The sequence below is a fragment of the Eurosta solidaginis genome, chromosome 5 (assembly GCF_040869045.1).
Source record: "Eurosta solidaginis isolate ZX-2024a chromosome 5, ASM4086904v1, whole genome shotgun sequence".
Taxonomy (NCBI): Eukaryota; Metazoa; Arthropoda; class Insecta; order Diptera; family Tephritidae; genus Eurosta; species Eurosta solidaginis.
Window position 1 is genome coordinate 52,841,842 of NC_090323.1, and position 21,435 is coordinate 52,863,276.

Below are 21,435 nucleotides of genomic sequence, written 5' to 3' on the forward strand. Positions count from 1 at the left end.
ACCGTAATAGTCCCAGATGGCAAAGTAAAAATAGAGGTAGAATACAATAACCACCTATCAGTAGAAGAAATGTACGTAGTACCAAATAGGTATGATGCTCTTTTGGGTCGAATTTGGATTAGACATCTAAAAATCAACTTACAGCAAGTGGACAATCTATGTGCAAATAAGCTATCAAACTACCAAATGCGTAATATTTGTTCAATAGAAGACATCATTCGCAAATTTCAACAAGTTTTTATACAAAAAGTAGGGTGTGTGCCAAACCTTGAAGTCACACTTCAACTCCGAAAAGACGCTAAACCGAGTATTATCAAGGAGCGAGAAATTCCATATGCAATACGCGACCGTGTTGAGACGGAGCTAAATGATTTAGAAAAATCGGGGATCATATTAAAAGTTGAAAGAAGTGACTGGGGGTCACCCTTGGTAATTATCCCTAAAGCAGACGGCAGAGTGCGACTCTGCGTCGACTACAAAGTCGGAGTTAATACACAGCTCGTGTCTGCAAACTACCCCATACGTCGCATTGACGAAATTTTGAATAATCTCAAGGTTCCAACTATTTTGTAGGCTTGATTTATACAAGGCGTATTTACATCTTCGAGTAAGTGAAGAATCTAGCATTATCCAAACAATATCTACGCATAGAGGCACGTATAAGGTAAATAGGCTTTCATTTGGTATCAAAACAGCACCAGCTGAATTTAATCGCATTTTTGAGCAAATATTATCTGGATTAAAAAACACAATGTCGTATTTCGACGATATCATCGTACATGGAGCTACAAAAGAAGACTGCGCAACTAATCTAATCGAATGCCTTCAGCGCCTTAAGGGACATGATTTACATTTAAATAAAAATAAATGCCCATTTTTTCAAACTAAGATCGAATATTTGGGTCATGTTCAATATAATAGAATCTCAAAATCACCATCAAAAATTCAAGCGATAATAAATATGCCACGACCCACTAAGCAAGACGATGTTAGACGATTTTTAGGAATGGTTACGTACTACTCCAGATTTATTCGAAACTTATCTACAATTACGTTTCCACTACGACAACTACTACAAACCCACACAAAGTTTTTTTGGTCTTCCGGTTGCGAGGCAGCGTTTTTAAAACTTAAAGAAATTATCGCCAGTGATACAGTACTAATGCCTTTCAATCCCGAACTGCCGGTAATAGTAGCATGCGACGCAAGTCCTACGGGAATTGCAGGTGTGCTTTCGCACATGAAGGATGGCCTAGAGCATCCCGTCGCTTTTGCATCCAGATCATTGACTGCCGCTGAAAGGAATTACAGCCAGTTAGATCGAGAAGCTTTAGCCATTGTATTTACCATCAATCACTTTATTATGTATCTATACGGTAGGAAGTTTAAACACATTACCGATAATCGACCACTTACGCGAATTTTCCATCAGCACAGTAAAATGCCCGCAATAACAGCATCACGATTACTACGTTATGCTGAATTTCTATCAAGTTTCAACTATGAAATAGTTTACAAAAAGGGTTCAGAACACACTAATGTCGATTGTTTATCCCGCGCAGCTCCAACTCTAACAAAGCCATCTACAGACAAAATTATCAATGAAGAAGTAAATGAATTATGTTCAGTATCAATTTTTGAAATTTCAAGTGAGTTCATAAATGCGGAAATTCTAGCGTCAGAAACTGATAGACATCCAGACCTATCTAAACTTAAGTCAAGTTTACTTAACAATTATGAAAATGAAGATGTATACACACTTAATAATGGAATTATCTTTAAAGGTCAAAGAGTGTTGCTCCCGAAAAAGCTACAACCGCAAATACTACAAGAACTTCACCATACCCATCCGGAAATAACTAGGATGGAACAGCTTGCTAGAAGATATTGCTTTTGGAAAGGCATCGATCGTGACATTGAAACAACAGGCCCATTTCAAGATAAATTTTTCCTAATTGTCATGGATGCGAAATCCAGATGGGCAGAAGTACGAGTGTTACGCGATGCTCCAACGATCACAACAACAATAAATCTACTTTCAAATATATTTGCGTCTCACGGCTTTCCTTCGATAATGGTATCCGACAATGCAACAATCTTCACAAGCGATCAATTCAAAACATATTGCAGTACCAACGGAATTTTTCAAAAACTTATAGCACCAGGATATCCTAGCACAAATGGATTAGCGGAACGCAATGTGCAACCCCTCAAACGAAAATTGAAGGCGATGTCAGCAGAGCCAGGCTCTATACACCACAAAATTAACGAAATTATGCAAAGATACCGCGCAACACCACTTAATTGCGGAAAAAGTCCAGCAGAATTATATCTCAATCGACGAATTCGAATCCGGTTGGATGCGTTAAAACCAAACACGGAAAACAAATCAACAAACCCTATTCCAGCCGTGCGTCAACTAAGCGTGGGAGAAAGGGTTCAGGCATTATTCACAAGAACTAACAAAACGGCATGGAAAACAGGTACCGTTCTCAAAAGGTTTGGTAATCTCCATTACTTAGTCAAGCTAGATGACGGCTACGAAATAATACGACACATTGATCAATTGAAATCCACAAGGTTAAACAACGAAGAGTTAATTTTTCTCCAGATATTGAAGAAGGCACTTCAACACAACCGTCCAACGATTATAGTCAATACAATTTTGAGCCAATTATTCCACAAGTTCAACTCGAGTCAAACAACCAACCAACTGAATTGTCAAACAATCAAGGGACGCCTGATGAAGCGCAAAGAGGTCAAGAACCAGTCGTCCGTAGATCTGCACGTTCGAAGAAGAAACCTCGACACTTAATAGACTACGTTTAGAAACAAAATTTCAATATTTACTCGTATTCATGTACATATACATTTAATATTCAGATATGTAAATCAATTATATATTAATTCATTTATCACATAATGAGTCCAATTAAGCGTGGGAGATTGTTATGTCTCACTTTAATTATTATTCAAATAGTCTGGCAACAACACCAGAGCACTAGCGAGTTTTGCATATTGCTTCACATCCGGTACCTTACCCTCCTTAGAGTTAAATATGTAGAATAATAAAGACGATTGAAGAATAACGCGTGCATACTTATTTCAAGTGAAATTACATCACAAAAACAGCGCAATACATAGCTTCTCCAAACCCAATTGTCAACCTCACTTAACCGTGGCGAATCCTGTTTCATTAACAGCCGAGGTTCTGGCGATCCCGATCTCTTCATGGATATAGGTTATGGCCTAGAAGGTTGCATGTGGTCATAACAAATCGTTCCCGAAATGGTCGGGCTAGGTACCGAAACGTACCGGATATCATCCGGCAAAGGACCATCAACTCGATAACACTCCCCAAGACCTTCGCTACAGCAACAACAACAATAAATTTCGCAGGCTCTAGACGCACATACATACAACGCAATGGACCTGAACATATATGGAACTACTATATTTGTTAAACTATCTACTTATTTCAATTCAACACTCTTATTTTGTAACCGAGTTGCAAAGAAAAACTTGCAAGAAACACAAATTGGAAGCCGAGCGTAGAAATGATTCTTTATATTTTGAAGCTGCGAAGGGACAGGGGCGAAGACAAAGACACGCCGATAGCTACCTAGAAAGAAGTTTACCAGCCGCTACAGTGCTACTCGTAAAAATCGCCCTGACAAAACACCCCGCTTAAAACTGCCACTGGATGTCTTCTTATAACACCAGAACTCCATCTACGCAATGAGGCGAGAATACTCCCCACGAAGGAGAGAAACGAAATGCTGAATAAACAGTTTCTGTTAGATTTCCAGAGACATTGCATTGCAACAGATAAATGAATGATGCGGCCCAGCCTCCCAAAGATGTAAGGAGACGTTCCCACATGCACCATGTAAAGATCCGGCAAACAAGAAATTAGCCGTGCGAACGAGAAGAGAATAAAAGGCTCTAGGTCTCACTCAGAAATAGACGGAAAAGGTGTATTCCGATAAATGCCAGCAAAGTGCATTCTCTGAGTCCAATACACGAACAACTGTGATATGTATACTGTATATGTTAAACTCTTATCCAGAACATCTGCAATGTGGAACCCACGCCTCTAACTTACTAAATCAATTGGTGCTTAATCGTTATAACTGTTATGGCCTTCCATTCCTCTAACACCTATGTATGTAGACATATCTCCTTCGTGAAACGCTATTGAAGCTGTATGTGTCCTTGAATCTCTGATGGATGATATCAATGACAATTTATTGTTTCTTCGCTTTAAATAAAATAAATATACGGCGCGATAACCTCCGAAGAGATTGTTGGGATTCAAGGGGTTGTGTAGCGCAATATATAGCTTCCCCAACCCAATTGTCAACTTCACCTTCGAGCGGCGAATACCGTTTTACTAACAGAAGACGCTCTGCCAACCCCAAGCTCCTCAGGGAACCTGAGGGGGGGGGATGGAGGGATGGCCTGAGGGTTTAATGTAGCCATATAAATCGTTCCCGAGATGGTCGCGATAGCACCTTAATGGTGCTGTGTTACCGGAGCGTACCGGATCCGTATCCGACAAAGGACTATCACATCGATCACTCCTAAAAGCCTTCGGGGAGTAACCTTATCGCTACAACAACAGCAACAACAAGAGATTTTTGGGCGAGCTTCTCTTCCAATTTGCGTCGTGCTCCTTTTTTAATTTTTCCTACAAATTGGTGGGACAATATGCCGGCGCAGAACGGCATCTGCAAGGCAGACGAGTTTTCACTGAGAGCTTTCCATGGCAGAAATACACTCGGAGTGCTTGCCAAACACTGCCGAGGGGCGACCCCGCTTAGAAAAGCTTTCTTCCAATTGAAAAAACCTGTTGTTGCTTTGCGCGGGGCGTGAACCCAGGATATTCGGTGTGGTAGGTGGAGTCCCTACCATCACACCACGGCGGCCACCGCTTTTACCCCAAGCAATAGGAACTTTTTGATGTTCAATATTGTTGAGTTCGATGTATGGGTTAGGTGCGGTCTTGCTACACAGAGTTTTTGCAACAGACGGTGACACAAAAACATGGTGCGCTTAGCTGCCAAAGTCGAGCCTATTGGCAAAGCAATATATGGGAATCTGGACTATTATGCCGGATTTACAACGCTTCGCCCCGAACTTCGACCTTTGAAATTAGGCATCTCAATATTGAAAGCAAATTGCTGTCAAGGTATTCAAGGGATTGATAAGCGCTATTCATAGCTGTACGGTTTATAATTCTACTTTACTTATTTCAACTTTGTTAAATTAGAAAAATATAGCTTTAAGTTATTTTTGAATTGTTATATCAAAGAGAGAAAATTTTTGATTACTTTGATAACTAGTATTACATTAGATATAATTAAAATAAAAAAATATAAAAAAAGATATTTAAAATAAAAATTTCATTTGATCATAACATTAGAGTCCAAAACCCGATTGTCAAGCTCACCTACGCGAGGTGAATCCTGTTATAAATATGCATATATCATACGCTCTGGCGGTGTACTGCTACAACAATCCACAGTTCCTCATGGAACTAGAGGGTGGGGGGTTATGGCATAGAAGATTCAATAAGGTCATATCGAATCATTCCCGAGATGGTCGGGCTAGTACCGTGCCGTAATGGTGCTTGTTACCGGAACGTCCCGGATCTATGTCCGGCAAAGGACCATCAGCATCTATAACACTCCCCAAAATCTTGGGGGAGTGTTTTTATCGTTAAGACTACAGCAACAACATGCGTTTCCCATAACCAGCATGCCCACAGAGGTTAAAGAAGCTGTCATAAAGACTAAACCCTAAAAAGCAAACAAGGAACAATAATGCTTATGCTACAGCATCTAACCGGTGGTTTCGATTTGTCATGGTCCTTGTTGTTGTTGTAGCAATGCTTCGCCCCACCTAATAGCTGCGACCGATCACAAATTGTCATCAATATCCTCTAACGGGAGTCCAAGGAAACTTGCTGCTTCAACAGGGGTGGACCATAATGAAAGGCGTTGGTTCCATATTACAATTAAAGAGATGGTTGGTGTCATGTGGGGACACATTGCAAGCGGGCATACATTTTGTATGTCGGGGTTGATTCTGGATATGTAAGAGTTTAACCTGTTACAATATCTAGAACGAAGTTGAGCCAGAGTGACTCGCGTTCCCCTGGGGAGTATGCGTTCCTCTTCCGCAAGTTTTGGGTACTGTTCTTTTATTTATTTATTTTATTTATTACGACTCTTAGAGCCTAGATCAACACTTAAAAATATTATTGCATTAATTAACAATATGTACTATGTATGAGATTGAACTTGAATTTGTGTTTGAATTTGAAACATTTTGAATTTGAGTACTGGATTCACCGGGCAATTCCCGGCATAAAGGTCCGACGCCTGTTTGTTTGTGGAATTCACCAAGGAGCTGCTTGTGTTTTTTGCTTAATACGGCTGAGTTCTCCGGTGCCGCATTTCCTTAAAATGCTTACGGAGATGACTCCTTAAGTCCATAGGCGGTGTTGCTCATCAATCAGATGTCTGTTGGGATGACCAGGTTTCTGGGTATTGTTGTTGTTGATGTAGCAATGCTCGCCCCACCTAATAGCCGCGACCGATCACAAATTGTCATCAATATCCTCTAACGGGAGTTCAAGGAAATTTTCCGTTTCAACAGGGGTGGACCATAAGGAAAGGGGTGTTAGAGGCGTTGGTTCCACATTACAATTAAAGAGATGGTTGGTGTCATGTGGGCACACATTGCAAGCGGGGCATACATTTTGTATGTCGGGGTTGATTCTGGATAGGTAAGAGTTTAACCTGTTACAGTATCCAGAACGAAGTTGAGCAAGAGTGACACGCGTTTCCCTGGGAAGTATGCGTTCCTCTTCGGCGAGTTCTGGATATTTTTCTTCAAGTACTGGATTCACCGGGCAATTCCCGACATAAAGGTCCGACGCCTGTCTATGGAGTTCACCAAGGACCTGCTTGTGTTTTTTCGCTTCATACGGCTGGGTTCTCAGGTGCCGTATTTCCTCAAAATGCTTACGGAGATGACTCCTTGGGCTCCTAGGCGGTGCTGGTTCGTCAATCAGATGTCTGTTGGGATGCCCAGGTTTCTGGGTATTCAGCAGAAACTGTTTGGTCAGCATCTCATTTCTCTCCCTGATGGGGAGTATTCTCGCCTCATTATGCAGATGGTGTTCTGGGGACATAAGAAGACAGCCCGTGGCGATTCTGAGAGCATTATTTTGGCAGGCCTGTAGTTTCTTCCAGTGGGTGGTTTTTAGGCTTGGCGACCATATGGGTGACGCGTAGCACGTAATCGGCTGGCTAATTGCTTTGTATGTGGTCATGAGCGTTTCTTTATCTTTTCCCCAGGTACTGCCAGCAAGGGATTTGAGGATTTTATTACGGCTCTGAATTCTCGGAACAATTGCGGTTGCGTGCGCACCAAAATGTAGATCCTGATCAAACGTCACACCCAAGATTTTGGGGTGTAGGACAGTCGGTAGCGTAGTGCCATCGACGTGGATGTTCAATATGGTCGACATTTGGGGCGTCCATGTTGTAAATAAGGTCGCGGAAGATTTAGTCGGTGACAATGCCAGGTTTCGCGAGGCGAAAAAACTGGAGATCAGGGAGATAGCCGTTTATTTTATTGCATAGCTCATCGATCTCTGGGCCTGGGCCTGTGGCCATTATTGTGCAGTCATCGGCGTAGGAAACGATTGTGACTCCTTCCGGTGGTGAAGGTAGCTTAGATATGTAGAAATTAAACAAAAGTGGGGATAGGACACCACCCTGTGGCACCCCCTGTTTAATTCTCCTTGGTTTTGATGTTTCGTTTCTGAATTGCACCGATGCCTGCCGACCACCCAGATAATTTGCGGTCCACCTTTTAAGACATGGGGGAAGGGTAGACCCTTCCAGGTCTTGCAGTAACGAGCCATGGTTGACCGTATCAAAGGCTTTTGATAGGTCTAGCGCTACGAGTACTGTTCTATGGTGGGGGTATTGATTCAAACCGCAATTTATCTGGGTGCCAATGACATTTAGCGCGGAGGTAGTGCTATGGAGTTTTCTGAAGCCATGCTGATGAGGGGCTAGCTGCAAATGTGCTTGGAAATAAGGGAGCAAAATGGCTTCAAGCGTCTTTGCCACTGGCGATAGGAGAGATATCGGACGATATGACTCACCTATGTTAGCTGGTTTCGCAGGCTTTAGTAGCGGGACCACCTTGGCCATTTACCATTTCTCGGGTATGACAAAGGTGGAAAGATACAGGTTGAAGACATGCGCTAAATATTTGAAACCCTCTTTCCCTAGGTTTTTAAGCATCGGCATGGCTTTGCCGTCTGGGCCCACTGCTTTGGATGGTTTAGCGCGACCAATGGCGTCCTCAACCTCTCTAGCGGTGATGGTGACTGGTGACGCGCTGAATTTGTGTTTATGTGCGTGTCTATTGGCTCTCCGTCTGTCTTTGTCAACCGTAGGATGCATTATATATTGTCGGCAGAAAGCGCTGACGCATTTTTTCGCATCCGACAGCACCTTATCGACAAAGGCGATGGAAACTTTGTCTTTGTGCTTAGTCGGATTCGATAGGGACTTTACGGTGGACCAAAGTTTACCTACACCGGTAGAGAGGTTACAACCTCTTAGGTGCTCTTCCCATTTCGCCCGCTTGTGTTCGTCCACAAGCAATCTGATGCGTTGGTTTATATCCCTTATTTGGGGGTCGCCTGGATCAAGCTGTCTTATAAGGTCGCGTTCCCTCGCTAAGCTCGCGGCCTCCGCCGGGAAGTGGGGCCGGATTTCGGGAATTCTGCCGGCGGGAATGAAATGTGCCGAGGCGGATTCAATGACCTTACGGAAGGCACGCTCCCCTTGGCGGGCATCAGTCGGGATAGGGAGGGCAGCAAAGCTGCTGTCTGTTGCAGATTTATATTCTTCCCACTTTCCTTTTTTGAAGTTTATGAAAGTGCGTTTTTCGGTGACGATGAAGTCGGCGGTACGCTCGAATGAAATAAGTATGGGCAGGTGGTCGGATGCCAATGCTACCATCGGCTGCCAGTTGACGCAGTTTACGAGTTCTGCGCTCACGATTGAGATATCTGGCGAGCTATGACCGCTTCCTACCATACGTGTGGGGGCGTCTCCGTTTATTGTGCAGAACGTCGTTTCTTCTATTTGATCCGCCAACATCTCACCCCTACTGTCCGCCCGCAAGTTTGAATGCCATAGGTCGGGATGGGCATTGAAATCGCTTAAGATAATGCGATTGTTGCCAGTGAGTAAGGCCTCGATATTAGGGCGGTATCCACTGGGGCAACAGGTGACAGGAGGGATGTAGATGTTGATGATTTCTAGATTTGCATCGCCTGACCGAACAGATAGGCCTTGACGTTCTAAGACATTGTCCCTGCGGTCGATGCCAGGATCAAATATATAATATTGCACAGAGTGGTGTATAATAAAAGCGAGGCCGCCTCCATTTCCGCTCTCGCGGTCTTTCTTGTGGACATTATACCCAGAGCAGGTCTGCGTTTCTGGGTATTCAACAGGAACTGTTTGGTTAGCATATCATTTCTCTCCCTGATGGGGAGTATTCTCGCCTCATTATGTAGATGGTGTTCTGGGGACATAAGAAGACAGCCCGTGGCGATTCTGAGAGCAGTAAATTGGCAGACCTGTAGCTTATTCTAGTGGCTTGGCGACCATATAGGGGACGCGTAGCACGCAATCGGCTGGCCAATTGCTTTGTATGTGGTAATGAGCGCTTGTCTTTTCCCCAAGTACTGCCAGCAAGGGATTTGAGGATTTTATTACGGCTCTGGATTTTTGGTAAAATTGCGGCTGCGTGCTCACCAAAATGTAGATCCTGATCAAACGTCACACCCAATATTTTGGGGTGTAGGTTAGTCGGTAGCGTAGTGCCATCGACGTGGATGTTCAAAATGGTCGACATTTGGGACGTCCATGTTGTAAATAAGGTCGCGGGGGATTTAGTCGGTGATAATGCCAGGTTTCGCGAGGCGAGGTCATGGTCGCTCTTTGACATTGGTGCAAAATGTTCCGCTTAATGTTGTTTCGCTTAAAAGCTAATGTGAGCTGACAGTTTGAGGGCTCAGAATATACACGTATCTATGCATAACTGTCGTAACAAGGGACACACAAAGGATTGCTCACATCCCTAAACCTTCAACCAGTTGCGGTTACGACAACAACCTATGATGACGTTCAAATAATGGTTTTAATACGACAATCAACCAGAAAGAAATGTTATAATACGGGCACCGGATTTCTTTTTTCAAAGTTCAAAGAACTAAATCTATTTCTCCCGGCTCTCACAACAACACTATTGTACATATGTCTATTAATATAATATACAAAGAAAAAAAGTGAGTTATAATCATGATGACTATATAGACTTACCACATCAGTACCAGCCAGTGGCGTTATAATACGTATTTCCCAAAAATGCACCATTCCAGCCTTCAATGGGCGTTCACTTCGCACAATGGCAGTGCCTTGACTGTAAGTAGGATGGAAGGTTATATCAGCGCCATCTATAGCAGCGTCAGTAGATACATTTTGTGCCCAGCTCCACTGTAAACCATTTGGTTGACACCACTCCTCATTTTCCAACTCCTTCACAGTATCGTCACTATTACACTTCGTTGTTGTTGTTGAATCTTTTTGTTTTGACTTATTTTTATTATCCATTGTAGTACGCTCACCACATCGACATGTTATCAAATCGGGTATATATCCTTTATATGTAGCAAGTAGTACACTTTGTGGAAATGGACAATCACAAAATGGTTTGATTGGTCGCTGTGCAGTGTTTATTGCATATAGGCGACGATAAGACATATTTAAGAAATTTCTGGAATGTTCACAATGCTTATGCTTTCAAGTTCTTTGAATATATGACGAGTTTTAAGCCAAATGGTGGAGATAGACACACACCCGCACCTAAGTAGTTATCACCCACGCTATGAATGATTATACACAAGTTGTTATGCCAGCATGGAAAATTCCATACCCACTTCGCCGGAGTTGGACGTATTTATGTATGTAGATAATAACAATAACGCGTAGCACCCACTCAAAAAACAGCAAAACCTATAAACAATTTTTAATATGTAGAGAGAGCTCTTGTTTTCAACTTTGTTTTGTATATTCATTTAGCAAGTGTGCTATTCTCAAGTTCCGTTCAGCGACTGTTCGGTTGCCGGCGCATTGACTTCGGGTGACACCTTTTTCTGCCTGTAAGTATTTTTAACTACATACACTTATATACATACCTATATTATCTATGTTGCAGGCTTTTGTAAAATGTAAACAGTTTATGCACTTATATTTAAACAAAAAGCCTCTGATGATTTTGTTTCCGAAAGTGGGTAGAGACGGGGAATAGCAAATACAGTATATATATGTACGCATCGCTATAGAACCGGATTGTTTATTTACAGACAGCTGTTTAGTGGCAAAAGCAACTCTGTGTGCTTCAAAGCAGAGATGTTATGTGTTTCTCGATAGCATGTGCTATCGACATATTGCTAACGATATTTTAGCAAGGTGGCAATGTACGTTAATTGTAACGTTTTTCATGAAAATCAATCGTTTTTGTTATTTCGAACGTTTAGGTAATAAACGAGAAAATATCATTTCTCAAACGGAGTCCAATCATTAATTTCGAACACACGAGCAGCTTTTTAGATATGGTAGCTACCCCGTGAGACACTTTCGCTCAAACAACGCATGATTAACTGGTAATATTTTACAACATGTGTCGACAGCTAATGCTCGTCCAAAAATGTCGGGAGAGAAGGCAAAAGACGCGCCTTTACCTCGGTTATAACAAATCGACGCCGGAAAATAGAAATTCTTAGTCAGTCAAAAGATATTTCCAAACAAAGTTGAAAATTTTTATGCCGTTGTTGTAATTTTGATGATTTTATTGTATACAGAAAAAATTATGTAGTAAGTTGTTTTCCGCAGATATAATTTTAATTTGCAAACAGGCGTTGGACCCATTTATTGTACGATCGGTGCGGAGAAATTTTTCGGCTCCCGATATTTTTCGCCGCGTATAAGCAACTAACTGCCGTTGTTGTTGTAGCGATAAAGACACTCCCGAAATATTTTGGGTAGTGTAATGGTCCTTTGACCATTTCGGTCTCTCTTGATGTCGGCAAATTCTTTTATTGATTCTCATCAGTGCCGTGTCACTCTGGGTATATTTCAATTTGACGTTACTGTTACACCTCCTACCAAGAAGGTTTAATGTGGTCATATTAATGGCTCCCGAGATGGTCGGGCTAGTACCTCTATGGTGCTTTGTTACCGAAACGTACCGGAACTGTATCCGGCAAAAGACCATCAACATCGATAACACTCCTCAAAACCTTCGGGGAGTAAATAAAGTATCCTTATCGTTAATACAAAAACAACAACGGCTCTCATCTTTTCTTGTAACAGTGCAACGCCACACCGATAAGTGCGAATGCTCACCTATTTTCATTTCCTCTAATGGAAGTCCAAGAAAACTCATAATTTGTCGTGTCACTCTGAACATATTTCAATTGGATGTTACTGTTACACCTCCTACCTAAAATGTTTAATGTGGTTGTTGTTGTAGCAGTGCTTCGCCCCATCCAATAGGTGCGACCGATCACTGCTGTTTCAAAAGGGGTGGACCATAATGAGAGGGGTATTAGAGGCGGTGGTTTCACAATACCGTTAAAGAAATGGTTGGTGTCATGTGGGTACACATTAAAAGCAGGACATATGTTTTGTATGTCGGGGTTGATTCTGGATAGGTAAGAGTTTAACCTGTTACATTATCCAGATCGAAGTTGAGCTAAAGTGACTCGCGTTTCCCTAGGGAAGGTGCGTTCCTCTTCTGCTAGTTTTGGATATTGTTCTTTGAGTACAGGGTTCACCGGGCAATTCCTGGCATAGAGGTTCCACGCCTGTTTGTGGAGTTCACTGAGGACCTGCTTGTGTTTTTTGGCTTCATACGGATGTGTTCTCAGGTGCCGCATTTCCTCATAATGCTTACGGAGATGACTCTTTAAGCCCCTAGGCGGTGTAGGCTCATCAATAAGATGTCTGTTGGGTTACCCAGGTTTCTGGGTATTCAACAGAAACTGTTTGGTTAGCATTTCATTTCTCTCCCTGATGGGGAGTATTCTCGCCTCTTTATGTAGATGTTGGTCTGGGGACATAAGAAGACAACTCGTGACGGTTCTGAGGGCGGTATTTTGGCAGGCCTGTAGCTTCTTCCAGTGAGTAGTCTTTAGGCTTGGCGACCATATCGGGCACTCGTAGTATGCAATCAGCTGGCCAATTGCTTTGTAAGTGGTAATGAGCGTTTTTTTTATCTTTACCCCAAGTACTGTCAGCAAGAGATTTGAAGATTTTATTGCGCCTCTAGATTTTCGGTACAATTGCGGTTGCATGCTCACATGTGGATCCTGATCGAACGTCACATCCAAGATTTGGGGGTGTAAGACAGTCGGTAGCATAGCGCCATTGACGTAGATGTGCAAAATGGTCGACATTTGGGACGTACATGTTGTAAATAAGGTCGCCGATGATTTAGTCGGTGATAATGTCAGGTTTCGCGAGGCGAAAAAACTGGGGAGATCAGGGAGGTAGCCGTTTATTTTGTTGCAAAGCTCATCGATCTGTGGGCCTGGGCCTGTGGCCATTATTGTGCAGTCATCTCTCGCAAATTATCATTTCCTCTGATGGAAGACCAAGAAAACTCACAATTTGAATAGGGTTGGACCTAGAAGACATGGGTGCTAAAGGCGTTCGTTCCACATTGCAATTGAAAAGATTGCAAGGTTCATGTGGAGACACATCACACGTTGTATGTTTTACACGTTGTGTATGTCGGGGTTAATTTTAGAATAAAACGAGTTTAAACTATTACAGTATCCAGATCGAAGTTGTGCAAGAGGGACGCGCGTCTCATTGGGGAGCCTGGTTTCCTCAACTGCCAGTTTCATTTCTCTCCTGTATGGGGAGTACACCCGGTTCACTGTGTAGATGATATTCTGTCGACATAAGAACACATCCTGTAGCAGTTCTGAACGCAGTGTTGTGAAAAGGCTGCATCTTCCACCAGTGTTTTTCTTTTAAACTCGGCGACCATATTGGAGACGCGTAGCACATATGCGGCCAGCCAAATGCTTTATAGGTAGCTATTAGCGTTGCTCTGTCTCTTCCCCAAGTGCTGCCAGCTAAGGACTATTAAAAATACTATTAATTAATATTTTATTCTCTCTACTTTATGAGCATTTTTACAACCGACTCAATATTTGAACTTTTTTTACAAACAATTTTGTCATTTAAGTCCCCATTTTCCATACTTTTACTGCAATAAAAGCCATCGACGTCAAAGCTTTCACTACCCGTTATTTCGTTGTCAGAATCTGTACTCCACAAAATTTGAGATTGTGAGAATTCTGTGGTTAAAGCTTCACTGTCCCAGTTACCATTGCCATCCCAGCGTTTTCCAAGCACATTCTTATAATTGACTTCTTTTTCCTTCATACTTTCTCGACTAAGAATTTCATTGTCCAGGATCTCTTTACTACTTGAAGTGTAAACATTTATTTGCTCCATCCGCTTCAAGCCTTCCAAATTGTTGGGTTCTTCGAAGTTTTGATTTGCGTGCGAAGTGACCGTCTCATGATCTATTAAGATAGGGTTAGCCTCGTCTGCGTGCAACGCGTTTTTAATTAAATTTTTTGTAGTTTTTTTCTTCGAACTAACAATCTTTCTGGTTTTTGGGTATTTTCCTGCATTAAATAATCTATCTATTTCTGTTGATCTATAATAGACCGGTATTTTAGTACCGTCATCTGCGATTTTGAAGCGCTTTATCCTTTGTTTACTGCTCGAAATATCCTCTGATTTTTTCTTAGATGTAACAAACTTGGTTTTTTTGGAATACTTTTGTGTCTTGTGTAATTTATCTTGTTGTGTGGATCTGTAGTATATTGGAGGTGAGGTGGTATTTTTTGAACTTGGATAATGTTTTGATTTTTTGCTTTGAGTTTCTGCACTGCTTTCATCCAACCCAACAATATATTCTGCTTCAGGCAGTTCGTTAACTGTTCCCTCAGTCTTTTGTGTCTTTAAATATGAAGGTTCACTAGCGGTACTTTTAAAGTTCTTAAGTCGTAATAAGTCTTCTTTGGTTAACTTTGATTTTTTTTTGAGTTTTTTAGATTTGGATTTGGATGTTATCAAGTCGTTTAGTTTTTGCATGATACATTTTTTCTTTGACGATAATGCATCAGCACGGTTGTTCATGGGCTTCTCAGTATTGTCTCTTAACGATGATTTATTTCTCACGATCAATAAACAATCAACTACTTGCAGTGCTGTTCGACTAGTTTGATCCGCATTGTCTTTAACTATTCTAGGAAGTTGTTCCCATTGACTTTTCATTTCTACATTTTTCTCGCTGGGTTGTATCACGAGATATCCCGGTATTAAATTTGGTATAGTTTTATTGTAGTCGAAAATGCATTTAAAGGGCATCGGTTGCAGGGTATTTGTGTTAACGGCCAGTAAAATACTAAAAAATAGAGTCAACTGAAAAAATAACGCGACTTTATTAATTTATATAGTTAACATAAAAAAATATTTGAAATATACTTCCAACATTTCTCCATATAGCTCAATATATCTTTCCCGCTGTATCTATTAATTTAAAATGGAATAGATATCGGCATGCAATAAATAGAGAAGTTCAATTATTTAAATACCTACATATGTGTGAAATTTTAAATTTTACGATCAATTTCAGAAAATGCAAGTTGCAAATAACAGTCGGCGATAAAATGAAGTCGACTGCAAATTAGCAAAAAAGTTCATGCTAAAGGGTGGTTCCTTGAGAAAGTGAACTTTGGTGCGGAGATAACTTTTATTACAAAACTGGAGACCGTGTGAACACAAAAAGACAAGTGTGGTAACTTCTGCATAGAAGTCAAAGTTACAAATGGAATCGATCACCTTATTTTTAATTGACTATCGTGGTCTCATTCTGTATCTCTTTCTATCACCCAGTGAATATAGCCGGCCCTATACGGCGCCATATTGAACATCCTGTAAAGACCTTCATTCAACCCTAAAATAATAAATTTATTCTTTAAATGCATTTGCAACACCTTTTCTTCCTCTTAAAAGGCCAATTAATGGTGACTTATAACGATATAACCATAACCAGATAAAAGAGCAACAGCAACAGTTCAACTTTGATATCTTTGAAGTTGTTAAGGAATTATTCAACAATAAAGTTTGTCCCTCGCGTCACAAGTATGCATGGAACTGTTGTTAGAAATGAGTAGGCATTATAATCTTAAAAAAGATATCAACTATTTACGTCCAGTAGAAATTTTAATCAAAATACAAAATCTATGAAACAGAGGTTTTCATGGCCCTTGAATCTGAGTTAAAGCCTTAGAGAACGAAAATTCTTGAAATTCTCCACAATTAAATTTGTTAAGCCCATGATATGATCTTATGAAGCGAATCATATTTTAATGCTTTGGAACACTTTATTTACTATTAACGAGTTCTTTCAGCGTTTTTCATTCGAACATGTCCCACCCGTGACAAATGTTGTCCCACACGTGACACTTATTTTTACATTATAGCAATAAAATTATTTAAGAAAAATTAATTATTTTTATCTAATATATAAAATTCTTCTGTCACGGTTTTAGAAGCTGAACTCCTCCGAAACGGCTGAACCGATTCTCATGAAATTTTGTGAGCATATTGGGTAGGTTTGAGAATCGGCCATCGTCTACCTTTTTTTTCGCTACGTGTCTAGGGTCTTGAGATCAAAACGTGGACCCGGGTACCCCTAGAATGTGTTTATACAATATGGATATCAAATGAAAGCTGTTGATGAGTGCTATGGTATAGGATAATTTTCATACAACTGGGAGGCTAGGGTCTCGAGATATAGCCCAGAACGTGGACCCGGGTAACCCTAGAATGTGTTTATACAATATGGATATCAAATGAAAGCTGTTGATGAGTGCTATAGTAGAGGATAATTTTAAGGAGTCATCTCCGTAAACATTTTGAGGAAATACGGCACCTGAGAACCCAGCCGTATGAAGCGAAAAAAAACAAGCAGGTCCTTGGTGAACTCCATAAACAGGCGTCGGACCTTTATGCCGGGAATTGTCGGTGAATCCAGTACTTAAAGAAAAGTATCCAAAACTCGTGGAAAGGGAACGCATACTCCCCAGGGATACGCGTGTCACTCTTGCTCAACTTCGTTCTGGATACTTTAATAGGTTAAACTCTTACCTATCCAGAATCAACCCCGACATACAAAATGTATGCCCCGCTTGCAATGTGTCCCCACATGACACCAACCATCTCTTTAATTGTAATGTGGAACCAACGCCTCTAACACCGCTTTCCTTATGGTTCACCCTTGTTGAAACGGCAAGTTTCCTTGGACTCCCGTTAGAGGATATTGATGACAATTTGTGATCGGTCGCGGCTGTTAGGTGGGGCGAAGCATTGCTACAACAACAACAACAACAGGATAATTTTCATACAACTGGGGGGCTAGGGTCTCGAGATTTGGCCAAAAACGTGGACCCGGGTACCCCTAGGATGTGTTTATACAATATGGATATCAAATGAAAGCTGTTGATGAGTGCTATAGTTCAGGATAATTTTCATACAACTGGGAGGCTAGGGTCTAGAGATATAGCCCAAAACGTGCACCCGGGTACCCCTAGAATGTGTTTATACAATATGGATTTCAAATTAAAACTGTTGATGAGTGCTATAGTACACGATAATTTTCATACAACTGGGTGGCTAGGGTCTCGAGATATAGCCCAAAACGTGGACCCGGGTACCCCTAGAATGTGTTTATACAATATGGATATCAAATGAAAGCTGTTAATGAGTGCTATAGTGCAGGGTAATTTTCATACAACTGGGAGGCTAGGGTCTCGAGATATAGCCCGAAACGTGGAAAAGGGTATCCCTAGAATGTGTTTATATAATATGAATATCAAATGAAAACTGTTGATGAGTTCTATAGTACAGGATAATTTTCATACAACTGGGAGGCTAGGGTCTCGAGATATAGCCCAAAACGTGGACCCGGGTAGCCCTAGAATGTGTTTATACAATATGGATTTCAAATTAAAACTGTTGATGAGTGCTATAGTACACGATAATTTTCATACAACTGGGTGGCTAGGGTCTCGAGATATAGCCCAAAACGTGGGCCCGGGTACCCCTAGAATGTGTTTATACAATATGGATATCAAATGAAAGCTGTTGATGAGTGCTATAGTGCAGGGTAATTTTCATACAACTGGGAGGCTAGGGTCTCGAGATATAGCCCGAAACGTGGAAAAGGGTACCCCTAGAATGTGTTTATACAATATGGCTACCAAATGAAACTGTTGATGAGTGCTATAGTACAGGATAAGTTTCATACAACTGGGAGGCTAGGGCCCAAAACGTGGACCCGGATACACCTAGAATGTGTTTTTAAATTATGAGTATCAAATTGAAGCTGTTGATGTATGCTTTAGTACAAAGTAAGTGAGTGACTAGGGTTTCGAGATATATGGCAAAACATGGACCCGGATACCCCTAGAATGTGTGTGTATTATGGATATCAAATGAAAGCTGTTGCTGAGAGCTCTAAAGTTCATTGTGATATTCGATTTAGTCGTATCAACCTGGTAAAACTGATAAATATGCATGCGAAGTCGAAATAAAGACAAGAATTAATAATACCCATATACCTATTCACATACGTCCTATTCGATTTGCCTGAAATTTCCTATATCAATTTGCCTATATTAATATTTACGATGCTTTTTTCCGGGAAGTATACCAGAGGAGAACTGGGACTGGGATTAAGACTAGGACTGGGAGTGAGACTGAGACTCGGAGTGGGACTGGGACTGAGACTCCGAATGGGACTGGAACAAAATACATACCACCCTCTGGGACTGGCAATAAGAGATGTAGAAGAAGGAGAAAGACTTGAGAGAAGAGAAAAGAGAGGAGGAGACTGAGAAAGAGATAGAATGAGACGAAGATGGAGATGAAGCGAAAAAGACGGAGGGAGGAGTATATAAAAAGATTAGGAAAAAGTGCACAGGGGTAGGGCGGAGTTTGACGGAAAAAGCTTATTAAAATGTATGCAGATAGGCCAAATTTAGAGCAGAACAACGTATGCCGGGTCTGCTAGTTTTATACTATAACTCAAATTTTCATTTATCTAAAAGTATTTATACATTACAAGCTACATCCATATATTTGCAGTTTTTATAATTTATAACTTCTTTTTTTTTTTTTGTCGCTCACATGATAATTATAAAACTTATTATAACTTGCATATTTACCAAGATATTGCGAGCTTTTTTAACATAACAGTACTGATTCGGTTTTTTGATTGGGGTTTTCAGTTTGGACGTTGATCAAGCTTCTGATAACACTATGGATTCATTCAGTCTACATGAAATCCTCACGTACCGGCCGGTTCAACCTAAAATATGGACACATTCAGTATATGTGAGGTCTTTATTGATGATCAATTAAAATCAATGTATTCTGATATTGATTACTAGCTTTTTGAAGATCTCGTCCTGGAACCTTCGGGAGTGTTTTTGCTGCTAAAAATAAACTGACATCTTGAGAAAAAGTACCATCAGCACCATCATAATAAGAAATAACTTTTCCGAGCTATTCGAGCCGTTCGAGAAAAATTGAGTCATATAGCTCACAAAAGCACTAAAAATACTAAATGCCAATAAGCCCGATTTGGAGGTATTGTCTTACTAATTCTCATTAAAAAATCTGAAAATATCTGTTCAGTTTGCTTAGCTGAATTCCAGCTAAACAACGTGTATATCAGAATAGAGTTCATGCTCCTCTAGTAGTTGTTATATGTATGGTTATGTCTTCACGCATGTAAGTCCGCGATGCACTTGCATACCCCCTATGCAGTTGATTTTTCTCCTTTTTATGTGCATTTATTCTTCGACCCATTCTATGTAATACTTTAGAAACGACTTATTTATGAATGTATGTACGTACACAACTTTATGGGCTGTATGCAGCTTTATATGGTTATATTCAAGTCACAACGACCAGAAGCGGACTGCCAATGAAGCATATTTGAAAGGGTCCACAGTTTGTTGGAAGCCAAGTTTTATATGAGTTTATTTGTACATATGTGTGTGTGGATATTTTTGTTTGAACTTCCATACAGCATCGTCATCACTTTTTGACATGGAGCTGTTTGTGTTGTTTGTTCTTTTATGTTGCTGATAAATATTTTTGGTATGTAGGTATGTATAAATATGTACGTAAGGGTATAACAACGAACAGATAGAGCTCGTCCGAGCTCCAGCAAGACAATAAGTTAAACGACAAGGCAGGCAGACAGTCAATCCTATTGCTTTCTTCGAAACTCTTTTATTATTTGTTTGTGATGTGAGACCCACGTTCGTTATCGTCTTATATATATTTTTTTCAATTTGCTGTTATTGCTGTTCTTGTTGTTTTTGTGTTTTTTTTAATGATTATTCCTCCGTTGAAGTTGTCGGTGGAGTTGGTGTTGTTTAGTGAGGGCTTTGATTGCTTTTTTATGTGCCTGCTATGGGCAGATACACACACATACACATTTACATACAAACATTCATGAATATATGCATTTCTATGTGGACATTTATCATTTATATATTCATTTCCATATATACAAAGTCAAACATATGTACCCTCACATAGAAAGATCTGTCCGGGTACTTTATCGCCTTTTCGAAAGCATTTAAATTTCGTTGCTACGCACACGCCACGATCAGTACGAAATGAACAACTCAAGTTGACGCGACCTCCACAAGCGTGCCACGAACGCTAGGCTAACCAGCTCATTGGAATGGGCGCGCGCCCAAAGTGTGCGTTATATGAAGATTGAATAGGTAGATGCACGGGGGAGTTGGGCGAAACGAGCATACGTGAAATGAAAGTCGACTTCGTTGCTTTTGCTTTTGTCGTCTACGCCGGTAGCTATGCGGGTACAGTTCCTGACCGGAAATACCCATATCTGGGTTACTTCTCAATAGAACAGCTTGAACTTTCATCTTCAACACTTGGAATTATCTAATTTGTTTCGTACTCACTGGTGCATAAGCTTTAAAGCTCTTAGAGCGCTTGCGTACAAGCTTTAACTACTCTACGAGTGTTTAGGTATAGTGTGACAAAGAAGGAATGAACGGCTATGAAAAAAAGTTTAAGAAACACCACCGGTTCCATCGCGCTTAACTCGTTTGCAGATGCAAAGGAGTCTGGTGCTCTTGCAGAAGCTCACCGCCCACGAAAATGTATCCAAATAAGGCCGGCATATACTGTACTTATC

General features: G+C 40.9%; 2 protein-coding genes across 5 annotated transcripts in view; both read right to left on the reverse strand.

Moving 5' to 3' along the window:
- Window positions 1–11,431, reverse strand: part of LOC137233488 (SPRY domain-containing SOCS box protein 3) — a 40,521-nt gene extending 29,090 nt beyond the window's left edge. Inside the window, exons 1-2 of the mRNA XM_067756524.1 lie at window positions 11,300–11,431; window positions 10,425–11,117 (exon numbers count right to left, since the gene is read on the reverse strand). Of these exons, the coding sequence (XP_067612625.1) occupies window positions 10,425–10,865 (441 nt within the window). The 5' untranslated portion in view covers window positions 10,866–11,117; window positions 11,300–11,431. The remainder of the gene's footprint in view (window positions 1–10,424; window positions 11,118–11,299) is intronic.
- Window positions 11,432–14,265: 2,834 nt separating this feature from the next.
- On the reverse strand, window positions 14,266–20,373 carry LOC137252486 (titin homolog). Of its 4 annotated transcripts, none has more exons than XM_067788257.1 (4): window positions 20,115–20,373; window positions 19,421–19,563; window positions 15,675–15,719; window positions 14,266–15,611 (listed from the first exon to the last, which is right to left on the reverse strand). In XM_067788257.1, exons 3-4 carry the CDS (start codon window positions 15,681–15,683, stop codon window positions 14,292–14,294), a joined length of 1,329 nt encoding a protein of 442 aa, XP_067644358.1. In that variant the 5' UTR covers window positions 15,684–15,719; window positions 19,421–19,563; window positions 20,115–20,373; the 3' UTR covers window positions 14,266–14,291. The 4 variants fall into 4 exon arrangements, with proteins under 4 accessions (XP_067644358.1, XP_067644360.1, XP_067644357.1 ...); XM_067788259.1 differs by lacking the exon at window positions 20,115–20,373 and adding an exon at window positions 19,643–20,024 and having other exon boundaries at window positions 15,682–15,719; XM_067788256.1 differs by lacking the exon at window positions 20,115–20,373 and adding an exon at window positions 19,643–20,024.
- Between the last annotated feature and the right edge of the window lie 1,062 nt (window positions 20,374–21,435).